Source organism: Saccopteryx leptura, chromosome 6 (genome assembly GCF_036850995.1).
Source record: "Saccopteryx leptura isolate mSacLep1 chromosome 6, mSacLep1_pri_phased_curated, whole genome shotgun sequence".
Classification (NCBI taxonomy): domain Eukaryota; kingdom Metazoa; phylum Chordata; class Mammalia; order Chiroptera; family Emballonuridae; genus Saccopteryx; species Saccopteryx leptura.
The window spans coordinates 132669787-132682304 of NC_089508.1; the positions used below are offsets into that span (position 1 = coordinate 132669787).

Genomic DNA, 12518 nt, shown 5'->3' on the forward strand with positions numbered 1-12518 from the left:
ACATCTGATTCTGAAAGCTTTTCTCCTTTCTTGGGACATCAACTCCTTGAGGGTTATGTCTTGGCAGTGTCTGTGACCAGCTCTGTGCTCTGTTCTGCAAGACACCAAGGCAAGCATCACATACTGTCTGATTTGCTTTGACCATCACCTGAATTTCTTGTACAACCAAGGGAAAAATAAACAATAAAAATCATCTCAGATTCATTCTTTTAGAAAGTGGGAAAGATGTAATACAATTTAAAATTCATGTCTTGGGAGAGCTTTTCAGGATTTTAATTCTTTTGCTGAGTTTAGAAAATTACATATCAGCAAACAGTCCTAAATTAGTCCAAACTTTTGCCCTCAAGCCAAGTCTGAGGAATTAAATAAATACACACACAAAAACACACACACAAGTATTCTACCCTGTGACTAGATTAAGAAGCAAATTTAGCCTAACCAGTGGTGGCACAGTGGATAGAGCATCAACCGGGACACTGAGGACCAAGGTTGCTGGCTTGAGCATGGAATCACCAACATGGTACCAAGGTCGCTGGCTGAGCAAGGGTCACTGGCTCGGCTAGAGCCCCTTGGTCAAGGCACATATGAGAATCAATGAACAACGAAAAAAGTGCTGAGTGATGCTTCTCATTCTCTCCTTTCCTGTCTGTGTGTGTCTCTCAAAAAACAAACAAACAAAAAAACCAAATTTATCTTTAGAAGAAAACAAAAAAGGAAACAAAAAGAAACAAAATAATTATTTCTTTCTATCATATAAATAACAGGAGCTGGGGCACACTGGCTCAGGATCCTCACTTTAACTTTTTCTCATTCAAGTTGTGCTCCTAAGCCACCAGCCCACACCAGGCGCCAGGCACGGGACTGGTACCTTTCAGTGCTGCTGCCACTACAAGTGCAGTACTGGTGAGTCCCTAGTCTCACCTCATGGGCACAAGCCCCAGCATTTCATCACGCCGCTTTTCTTTTTTCTTTAGCTCTGATTCTGTTGACTTGAGTTTATCTGGAGCCAGCCGCAGCTTAGACTGCAAGTCACTGATGACTTCTTGTAATTCCGCTTCTGTCTGAAAAACTCTCTGACAGATGGGGCAACAGGACTGGTTTTCATCTGACAGCTGAGTAATGAACTGGGAGTAAACTGCTGTGGCTCCTGCCAGCACGGCTATTTTTTAAAGAATATATATATTTTTTCAATTAAAAAAAATTGATTGGGGGGAAGAGGGAGAAAGGGTAGAGGGAGAGAGAGAAGGAGGGAGGGAGGGAGAGAGGGAAGGAGAAAGGGAGGGAGGTAGGAAAAGAGAGAGAGAGAAGAAGAGAGGGGGTGTGGGAGTGGGGGAGGGAGGGAGAGAGAAGAGAGGGGACGGAGAGAGGGTGGGAGAGAGAAGAGAGGGTGGGGGGAGGAAGGGAAGAAGGAGAAAGGGAGAGAGGGAGGAGGGAGAAGAGGAAGGAGAGGGAGAAGAGGAAGGAGAGGGAGAAGAGGGAGAGAGGGAGAGGGAGACAGGGGAGAGAGAGAAAAAAAGATCAATTTGTTGCTCCACTTATTCATGTATTTGTTAGTTGATTTTTGTATGTGCCCTGCCCAGGGATTGAACTTAGAACCTTGACATGTCAGGATGACATTTTAAACAACCAACATGGCATTTTTAAGAAAATATATTTCCAGTGAGGAGAAAATAAAATAGTTTTGTTAACATGGTCACATCCTATTCTGTAAATACATCATTGTTTTTCTTGCTTTATAAACACATTATTAGAAATTTCTAAATTCTCATTTATTTTCAATTTTTTTTTCAATTTCTTCTTTATGTCTGTCTAAATCACTTTCAAATTTCTGGCTACAAACTATTTAGGTCTGTATAAATTATTTTCTGTTATCACACTAAAAGCATAACAAAATTTTAGAGCTCGTTATGTGCCAGAAACTCTTCTATGAGTTTTATAGCTATAATCTCATTTACTCCTCCCTAACAGCCTAGGGCAGGGGTCTCAAACTCGCGGCCCGCCGAACAATTTTGTGCGGCCCGCAGACTAATCCACGAAGTTCAAAATATTTTGGATAAAATTAAGTAAGCCTAGGGGCCTACTTGTATTTTTCATTTCTCTAGCATCCTAGCTAGATATTAGCTTAGTTAACAGCAGTTGTGATGCGAACTACAGTTTCTGGTCGTTTTGTGACACTGAGTAAACTGCATGTATGATTGTGCTTGTTGTACTGATTTTTTTTGTTGTTTTCAACTGCAGTGAGAAAAGTGTTGCGTAACAGTTGCCTTTTGTAGACCTAGTGCGGCCCGTGAATGGCTGTGATCTTGCTCTGCGGCCCACATGCTGAGTTGAGTTTGAGACCCCTGGCCTAGGGTATAGGTAATTATCCTCATGATGAATCTGAAGTACAGAAAGGTTTCAATAATTTGCACAAAGCCACACAGCAAATAAGTTATAGAACCAAGACTAAAACTTTTGCTTAAAGGCTTTAATCACTGTAAAAAAAATAGAAGACTAGATAAAGAAGATGAGCACATATACACCATGGTATATACTATTCAGCTAGAAGAAATGATGACATCGGATCACTTACAACAAAATGGTGGGATCTTGATAACATTATATGGAGTGAAATAAGTAAATCAGAAAAAAACAAGAACTGCAGGATTCCATACATTGGTGGGACATAAAAACGAGACTAAGAGACATGGACAAGAGTGTGGTGGTTACGGGGAGGGGGGTGGTGAGGGGGTCGGGGGAGGGAAGGAGGGAGAGGGGGAGGGGGAGGGGCACAAAGAAAACTAGATAGAAGGTGACGGAGGACAATCTCTCTTTGGGTGATGGGTATGCAACAGAACTAAATGACAAGATAACCTGGACATGTTTTCTTTTAATATATGTACCCTGATTTATTGATGTCACCCCATTAAAATAAAAATTTATTTATTTAAAAAAAAAAAAAGACTAAAACTTAAGCCATCTGGCTTCAGAACCAAGCTTTTATATCAGCTGTCCTTTATTACCTGGCAGTGAAAATGCACAGGTGTGAAAGCGCCTGGATAATATTAGGAAGGTAACTTACCTCGTTGTTTTGAAGATTTTTCGATTTCTTCTTTAAGCCTGTCTAAATCGCTTTCAAAATCCTGGCTACCACAAACATCAAACAGCTTGTCTTCATAACTGGACAACTGCTCTTCCTTTCTTTTCAGCTCATTATTTATATGATTTTTATTTTGCTCAGCTGAAGCTAGTTCCTTGCTATAAAATAAGAATAAATACAATTTTAAAACATAGAAAATGAGTTTGATAAGTTTGAGTAGGTAGATATAAGACAAATTCTTTCTGCCAATAAATATTACAAATATTTACTGCGACTAGGTACTTTTTTTAGAAGTCCTGGCAATAGTCACTTCTGCCTGACCCACTACCCATCAGTGTCACGGGCCTAATCCCAGAGAAACGTGTAGTGTAGGTGAAATTCTGCCTGGTTTCTGGGCACTCATCTGGGGAGAACATCCTCTGAATTCCCTTTGGACCTTTTCACAGTATTACTTCCTTTCCTTCTTGTAAACTTTTCCTTTGTCCCCTCCTTGTTGTTGTTATTTACTTACTTACATCTTGATTGGCTCAGTGGTAGAGCGTCGGCCCGGCGGGCGGAAGTCCCGGGTTCGATTCCCGGTCAGGGCACACAGGAGAAGCGCCCATCTGCTTCTCCACCCCTCCCTCTCTCCTTCCTCTGTCTCTTTCTTCCTCTCCCACAGCCAAGGCTCCATTGGAGCAAAGATGGCCCGGGCGCTGGGGATGGCTCCATGGCCCCTGCCTTAGGTGCTAGACTGGCTCTGGTTACAACAGAGCGACGCCCCGGATGGGCAGAGCATCGCCCCCCGGTGGGTGTGCCGGGTGGATCCCAGTAGGGCGCATCGGGAGTCTGTCTGACTGCCTCCCCGTTTCCAGCTTCAGAAAAATACAAAAAATAAAAAAATAAATAAAAAAAATAAAGAGAGAGGGAGAGAGAAACATTGATTTGTTGTTCCACTTATGTATTCATTCATTGGTTGATTCTGGTGTGTGCCCTGACCAGGGATCAAACCCACAACCTTGGTGTATTGGGATGATACTCTAACAGTTAGAGTCTAACTGAGCTACCGGGCCAGGACCCATCTCAGGATTATTTTAACAAAATGCAACAGAATAGACTATATCAAAGCAGACTGTACAAACATAGGACAGGTACTATTTTGAGAAATCTGTTTCAGATAAATGTGTGAGTGCACACGTGCTTCATCTAGATACTTCCCATTGTTTTCTACAGCAGCTGCACTTTTTTTTTTTTTTTTTGTATATTTCTGAAGTTGGAAGCGGGGAGGCAGTCAGACAGACTCCTGCATGTGCCCAACTGGGATCCACCCGGCATGCCCACCAGGGGGCGATGCTCTGCCCATCAGAGCACTGCTCTGTTGCAACCAGAGCCATTCTAGCGCCTGAGGCAGAGGCCATAGAACCATCCTCAACACCTGGGCCAACTTTGCTCCAGTGGAACCTTGGCTGCGGGAGAGGAAGAGAAGAGACATAAAGGAAGGCAAGGGGGAGGGGTGAAGCAGATGGGCGCTTCTCCTGTGTGCCCTGGCCAGGTATTGAACACGGGACTCCTGCACACCAGGCCGACACTCTACCACTGAGCCAACCGGCCAGGGCCCAGCTGCACTTTTTTACATTCTCAAAGACAGTACAAAAGGATGGCAGTTTCTTAACATAACATACTCACCAACACTTGTTATTTTCTGTTTTTGATAGTGGCCATCCAAACCAGTGTGAAATGAAGTGGTTTTGATTTGCATTTCTCTGATGACATAATGATGAGCATCTTTTAACATGCTCATCAGCCATTTGTATCTTCTTTGGACAAGTATCTATTCAAGCCCTTTGCCTATTTTTAAAATCCAGCTTTTTTTTTGTTTTTTTTAATTGTTCAGTTGGAGTTCTTGATATATTTTCAGTATTACCCCTGTATTAGATACATGGTTTGCAAATATATTCTCCCATTCTCTACGCTGCCTTTTCCCTCTGTTTACTGTTTCTTTTGCTGTGTAGAAGTTTGATGTAGCACCATCTGTCTATTTTGCTTTTGTAGTCATAATCAAGAAATGATTGCCAATTTCAATATAATAAAGTTTTCCCCCTATATTTCCTCCTACGTGTTTTAAGAATTTCAGGTCTCACTTTTTATAAAGGAGAATTTTAATCCTCTCACTTAATTCTACAAACTTTCAAAGAACAAGAAGCCCCCAAATCACTGTTACCATTTTACTTAATTCGTAAAATAGAGGAGAACCGAAGTCAATTAGTAAGACATACCATTTTGTGACAATAAATGATTTTAGAACAATTAAAAATAAAAGCATGAGATAAGAGATTTCTGTTACATTTTTATTACTTACTTCAATTTGGCAAGCCTGTCCCTGGTCTGATTAATTTCTTTTGATTTACTATGAAGCCAGTCTTCAAGCTGTTTTTTTTTTGGAAAATAACCTAACAATGAATTTAATTCATCACTGTGTCTAGATTTTATTTTTCTGATTTGTTCTTCTTTGTCAACCTATAAAAAAAATCTTTTAAAAACAAAGCTCAGTAACTCCACATTATATCAAGAACAAAAATTAATTTCAAACTGATTAAAGTTCTAGGCTTAAAAAATAAAACTATAAGAATGCAAGAAGAAAATGTGTAATTCCTTAAAGTCTTAAAGTAGAGATGACCTTTCTAAGCCATAAAAGGATAACAAGTCTGATAATATAAAAATTAAAACTTCTGTATGAGATATAAAAATAGCAATGTACATGTGTTTGTGTGTATACACTGCTATTTTATTTTTTTTGTAATTAGAAAAGTTTTTAAGCTTGAAAGTCTATTTTATAGTGAATTAAGCTCACTTAGCCCCTCAAATAAAAAGATAGCACTGACTAAATACTTCATAGTCAATTATAAATGTGAGATAAATTATTTAAAATACCAGAAAATATAATCAGAACAAAAAGAAAGGCCATACTTTGTCTTTGGTCAGCATCTCCATCTGGGTGCGTGTTGTTGTATGGTGGTTTAACTGCTCCATCTCCTGGTCCAATTTACGCAGGGTCCTGTCTAGGTCTGCTTTCTCATTTTGAAGACTTATTACTTCTGTTTTTAGAGTTTCTACATTGCAGTTTTTCTCAGCCTTGCTTAGTTCATGTTCCTTATCAATAATTCAAACAAACCACGTTTATATAATTTGTATTAAAATAATGACAAAGTGTATTAGAAGTCAACTACTCACTCCTATTTGCTATTATCCAACAGAAAAAAAAAACATAAGGAATAAAAATTTTAAGGAAAATCTTATGAAGTTATCTTACTGTGTTATAATACTAGAGAATTAGTAAATAAATCTGGAAGGGTCAAATGGGGGGCAGGGTTGAGAATTAGTGAAAAATTAAAAGAAATGTGTCTAAGTATGTAGTTTCATGACTCTTCAGTTAATACTTAAGTATTGTATTCATCAAGTACTCATGTAACTTATTATGTTGCCTGGCACGTAGAAACTACAAAAACAGTGTGATGCTGTTCCTGACCGATGCAACCGTGTTACAAGACAATATTGTGATAAAATGCCAAACTGACAAAACATACACTAGATGTTAAAGTTAGGGAGTAAAATGGAATGTTTACTTAAATTATCAAAATGCGACCCTGGCCAGTTGGCTCAGCGGTACAGTGTCAGTCCAGTATGTGGAAGTTTCAGGTTTGATTCCCGGTCAGGGCAGACAGGAGAAGTGACCATCTGCTTCTCCAGCCCCACCTCTCTATTCTCCTCCTACTCGAATGAGCAAGTTGGCCCCAGGTGATGAGGATGGCTCCACGGCCACGCCTTAGACACTAAAATTGCTTGTTTGTGAGCAATGGAACATAAGCCCCAGACGGGGACTGCTGAGTGCATCCCAGTCAGACACATGTGAGAGTCTGTCTCTCTGTCTCCCTGCCTCTCACTTGATTAAAAAAAAAATTATCAAAATGGGATCTGAGAGGGACATTTGCCAAGTTTCTGGATGCTTATTTGGGGGGTAGAGATATAAAAGAAGAGAAGAGATTAGAAAGAAAGAAAATTTGGAAATTCATGAAAAGAATAGATGGGCTAAGAAAATTTCCACCATAGAAAAAGTGGTAACATGGCAAAAATCTTATCAAATCTATGGTATACAGAACCTAGAAGAAAAATATTTGTTTTCGTTTAACGTAAGTAAATGGTTTTTAACCCAGGTCTCAAAAGAATAACCTAGTTGTTTTGAATGCATGTTTCTGTGCTCTACTCTTAGAGATTTGATTTGGAAGGTCTGAAGTAAGGTCTAAGTATAAGCATTTTTAAAAAGTTTCCTAGGTGAGCCTGACCAGGCGGTGGCGCAGAGTCGGACTGGGATGTAGAGGACCCAGGTTCAAAACCCCAAGGTCGCCAGCTTGAGCGCAGGTTCATCTGGTTTGAGTAAGACTCACCAGCTTGAGCCCAAGGTCGTTAGCTTGAGCAAGGGGTCACTCGGTCTGCTGTAGCAACCCCCCCCCCCCCCTGCGGTCAAGGCTCATATGAGAATGAGAAAGTAATCAATGAACAACTAAGGTGCCACAACAAATAACTGATGCTTCTCATCTCTCTCCCTTCCTGGCTGTCTGTCTCTGTCACACACACACAAAAAATTCCTAGGTGAGCCATCAAGTGATTCTAATTTTTAATCCACCAGGTTGCAGAAACAAAGAGTTGAGTGATTAAGATATTTAGATGAATTCATTTTACATGAGATTGTTAGACAAGGTTGGTATTTTAATTAACATGCTATAATTTTACAATTAAAAATAAAATACTTCAAAATGCAAGATTCAAGATGTGTTACACCTTAAAATTATTATGTCTTACAGTTTTTCTGAGGTCCTGGTCCAGTTCAAGAATCCTGTCTGAAGATCCTTCCAATTGCTGTAATTCATACTTCACATTTTTCAGCTCATTCTGCTTCTTACTCAGGATTTCTGATTTCAGCTCAATTATTCTTCCCAGTCCAATTTTCTTATCCCTTATCTCATCTATCTGTTTTTGTTTCAGAGCTTCTTTTTCTGCAAAGTCATTCTAAATACATATAAGAATGACTATCTTTTCACTAACAATTCATTAAACAACAGTTTCTTCATTGCAAAAGTAACGCACGTACACTAGGAAAATATTAAAAAGTATAAAAAGATGGAATGGCTATTACCCAGAGATAATTATTAACGCTAAGCAAACTTCTTCTTTACCCATTAGCTTTAAAAAGAAATTTTATAGGTCCTGGCCAGTTGGCTCAGTGATAGAGCATTGGCACGGCATATGGATGTCCAGGTTCAATTCCTGATCAGGGCACACAAGAGAAGTGATCATCTGCTTCTCCGCTCTCTCCTTTCCCTTTCCCCCTCCCGTAGCTATGGCTCCTGCAGCCATAGCTTGATTGGTTCGATTGGACTCGCGCGCTGAGAATGGCTCCTGGCCTCTGCCTCAGGTGCTAAAAAAATTGGCTCGATAGCTAAGCAATAGAACAACAGCCCCAGATGGGCAGAGTATTGCCCCCTAGAGGGCTTGCTGGGTGGATCCTGGGGGGTACATGCAGGAGTCTGCCTCTCTGCCTTCCCTCTTCTCACTAAAAAAATAAATAAATTTTTTTACTTAAAATCAAATAAAAAATAAAAAATGTTCTGCATTTTCTTTATATTTTTAGCCTTATACACGTTAAAAAATTTGCTTTCATAAAGGTTTCTTCTACCTTGTAGCAGATTCTATCCTAACACTAATACAAAAATATGACAAAATAAGGTCTATCCAAAAATTAAAACAATTGAATTAGAGAATCTGACACAAACAAAAGTAAGTAACAATATTTACCATCAATTGGCTGGCAGTTTCTGCTTCCTTTTCTAGTCTCTCTTTCACAAGTTTGTGAAAATTTTTAATCTGTCTTTCACTGAACGGTCCACGCTCAAAGCCATCCAATTCTAACTGTGTTGCCAAAGACTGAATTAAGGAGTCTCTAGCTCGGATATCTTCTTGATGGCGATCTGCTTGTAGCTGTAGACGACCTTTAAAAAACCATATTTTTTTCAGCTTATTTTTTAAAAATTGAGATAACTGTATGTTCACACGCAGATGTAAAAAATAAAACAGCAAAATCTCTTACCTTCTTTGTCCAGTTTCTCCAAATGGTAACTGTGATATTATAATAAGAAATACATATTTGGTCTTTGTCCCTGGTTCCTGGCACAGAGTTCCTAAAACCCTCAGAATTTCTGACTGATAGAGGTGAGGGGACTATCTTTTTCTTTCTTTCTTTTTTTAAATGTACCAGTATTTATTCCTTTGTTCAGTTGGTTTTTTTCTTTTTTTGTGTGACAGAGACAGAGAGAGGAACAGATAGGGACAGACAGACAGGAAGGGAGAGAGATGAGAAGCATCAATTCTTCGTTGCAGCACCTTTGTTGTTCATTGATTGCTTTCTCATATGTGCCTTGACGGGGGGGGGGGGGGGGAACTACAGCAGACCGAGTGACTCCTTGCTCAAGCCAGCGACCTTGGGCTCAAGCTGGTAAGCCTTGCTCAAACCAGATGAGCCCATGTTCAAGCCAGCGACCTCAGGGTTTCAAACCAGGATCCACAGCACCCCAGTCCGACGTTCTAGCCATTGTGCCACTGCCTGGTCAGGTGAGGGGAGTATCTTTTGTTATTCATTATAAGTCCCTGTCAACCACACCTGAGTTTGTTCTGATGAGGTAACTCCTGGAGGATGGCAGCTGGTCATCAGAGGAACCAAATATATGATTAGAGAGTAGGAATTTTCAGTACCTCCTCCCCAACTCAGGGAAGAAGCTAAAATTCAGTTCAATCATGTTTACATAATGGAACTTCCACAAAACCCCTAAACAATGGGGCTCAGAATTTCCAGGTCGGTAAACACATTGAGGTGCTGGGAGAGTGCCATGGCCTTTCCCCATACCTTGCTCTATGCATCTCTTCCATTTGACTGTTACTCTTTATAATAAACTGGTAAGAGTGTTTCCCTGAGTTCTGTGAGCTGTTATTGCAAATTACTGAACCTAAGGAAGGGATTGTGGAAACGTCCGACTTATAGCCAGTTGGTCAGAAATACAGGTGACAGACAACCTGAACCTTAACCTTGCAACTGGCATTGGAAGTGGGAAGCAGTCTCATGGGACTGAGCCCTTAATCTGTGGGGTCTGTGCTAATTCCAGACAGTATCAGAACTGAATTAAATTATAGGACATCCAGTTGCCAAGAATTGGAGAATTGCTTGGTATGGAAAAATGCACACCCAATGTCAGAATTATATTGTTTTAAGTAACATTTTGAAAAACTATCAAGTAAGCCCTACTTTAAGTAGTGGAAGGATTCTGCAACTTTAAGTGAAATGACATATAATGAAACAAAATTTACCACAGACTACTTGATATAGACAAAAGTTAGGTTCCTATACATCTCAAAAACATTATAACAAAACAGTTATTCGAGGACATGTGTAGTATAATGACAACCAGATACAGACACTGATATAAGCCATCAATCTTACTCAGATTTCCCCAGTTTTACTTGTACCCATTTGTGTGTATTTTAGTTTTATATAATTATTTGCATTGGCTCATGTATCTACTACAACAGTCAAGATACCGAACAGTTCCAATACCAAAAGAATCCCTCTTGTTGCTTTATTTTTTAAAATACTTTATTTATTGATTTTACAGAGAAGAGTAGGGGGAGTGAGAAATATCAGCTCAAAGTTGCTTCACTTTAGTTGTTCATTGCTTGCTTGTGGTATGAGCCTTGACCGGGCAAGCCTAGGGTTTCCAAACAGTGACCACAGAGTTCCAGGTCTATGCTCTATCCACTGTGCCATCACAGGCCAGGCCCTCTGGCTGCTTTTATAACCATAACCATAACCACACTAACCTTTTTCCTGCCCCTCCTCCTACTCAGCAAACCTAGCAACCACTAACCTGTCTTCCATTTCTAAAATTTTGGCATTTCAAAAATGTTACATAAATGGAATACGCTGTATATAATATTTTGTAACTGCTTTTTCCACTTAGCATAATTTCGTGGAGATTCATCATGCACACAGAAAAAGCATAACATTACAATAAGAAAGACCAAGTAAACACTTTGTCCTACCTTGTTCAACAAGTAGCTCTGATTTTTCTTGATTGAGAAGCCTAGATTCTTTATTTAATTTTTCTAGTTCACGCTGACAGTCTACCAATCTCCTTTCTTTCTCCCTTACTGTTCTCTGGTGATTATGATATAAATCATTTAGTTGCTCATCAGTCCCTTGAAAAACCTATGCAGAACCAAAATAAAAAGCTTTAATGATTAAGTATAAGAAGATATCATTCTGAGGTACAAAATATGCACCAAAGTTTATTCAATATCCTTCCATTTACATATACATGGAAGACAGACAACACAATGTGGGTTTCTTTCAAAATGAGGTTTACTACAATAATCTCAGAATTTTGAAATAGAATAAATTCTACCACCACAAACCTTTTCCATTTTCTGTTCCAGTTCACTATTATCTTTCTCCATTTGCTTCTTTCGGCTTTCCAAGGCTTTAATTTCATTGTCAAGTTTCATTACTTTAGAGAGATTTTGTTCAATTTCTCTTAGATGATTCTGAAAATAAAGACACTCTACATAAATAAAATCCTCTATAGTTCACACTATATATGAATGACAAGTATTGTAATAAGATGTGCTGGGGCCAGGCACTTAGTAAAAGTGATCTCATTTAATGCTAATAACACCATAAAGGGGGTATAGAGAAACAGAGACCTGAAGTCACCTGCCCAACTCCTCAGAGAAGAGCAGGACTAAATTCCAAATCTAACTCCAAAGCCCATGCCCTGTCTTCAACACCTCCCACAAGTCACTTATTAGTTGGGTATTTAGAGTCACAATATGTGAAGTATCACATTTTAAGAATTTAATCTTCAAAAGGCTAGCTATTTAATTTATTTTAAAAATTAGGCCCTGGCCTATTGGCTTAGTGGATAGAGCATCAGCCCAGCATACAGACGTCCCAGGTTTGATCCCCAGTCACGGCACACGAGAAGTGATTATTTGCTTCTCTTCCCTCCCTCTAGATCCCAGTCAGGGCAGATGCAGGAGTCTATCTCCCCTCCTCTCAATTAAAAAAATAAGTAACAACTGAGTGGGCTAGAGACTCATGGTGAGTCATCCATGTGTTCTGAGTGTGTAGGCAAATTTACATGGAAGACAATATTTTAATTCAAAGTTTGCTCAAGCACAGAAGACTTTGAACAAGTGAAATGTGATAAATGATCTCAGTGGCCTGCTTCCTGGGAGAGCTGGCTGCTTCATCCCCTAGGAGTATGTGTGACCTGGCTCAGATTAGTCTCTCCCTGGGTGATGCTGGGGATAGTGGTATACTGTGGCCACTACATTTCCAAGGCTGACTGATTCCTCT

At 39.6% G+C, this 12518-nt stretch overlaps 1 protein-coding gene across 3 annotated transcripts in view; it reads right to left on the reverse strand.

Annotated features, from left to right (window-relative positions):
• Positions 1-12518, reverse strand: part of RAD50 (RAD50 double strand break repair protein) — a 103708-nt gene that overhangs the window by 42705 nt on the left and 48485 nt on the right. For all 3 annotated transcript variants that reach the window (XM_066344446.1, XM_066344445.1, XM_066344444.1), the window contains 8 exons: positions 11576-11704; positions 11204-11369; positions 8909-9102; positions 7916-8122; positions 6026-6208; positions 5418-5575; positions 3062-3237; positions 922-1159 (listed from right to left, as the gene is read on the reverse strand). In XM_066344446.1, the coding sequence (XP_066200543.1) occupies positions 922-1159; positions 3062-3237; positions 5418-5575; positions 6026-6208; positions 7916-8122; positions 8909-9102; positions 11204-11369; positions 11576-11704 (1451 nt within the window). The remainder of the gene's footprint in view (positions 1-921; positions 1160-3061; positions 3238-5417; positions 5576-6025; positions 6209-7915; positions 8123-8908; positions 9103-11203; positions 11370-11575; positions 11705-12518) is intronic.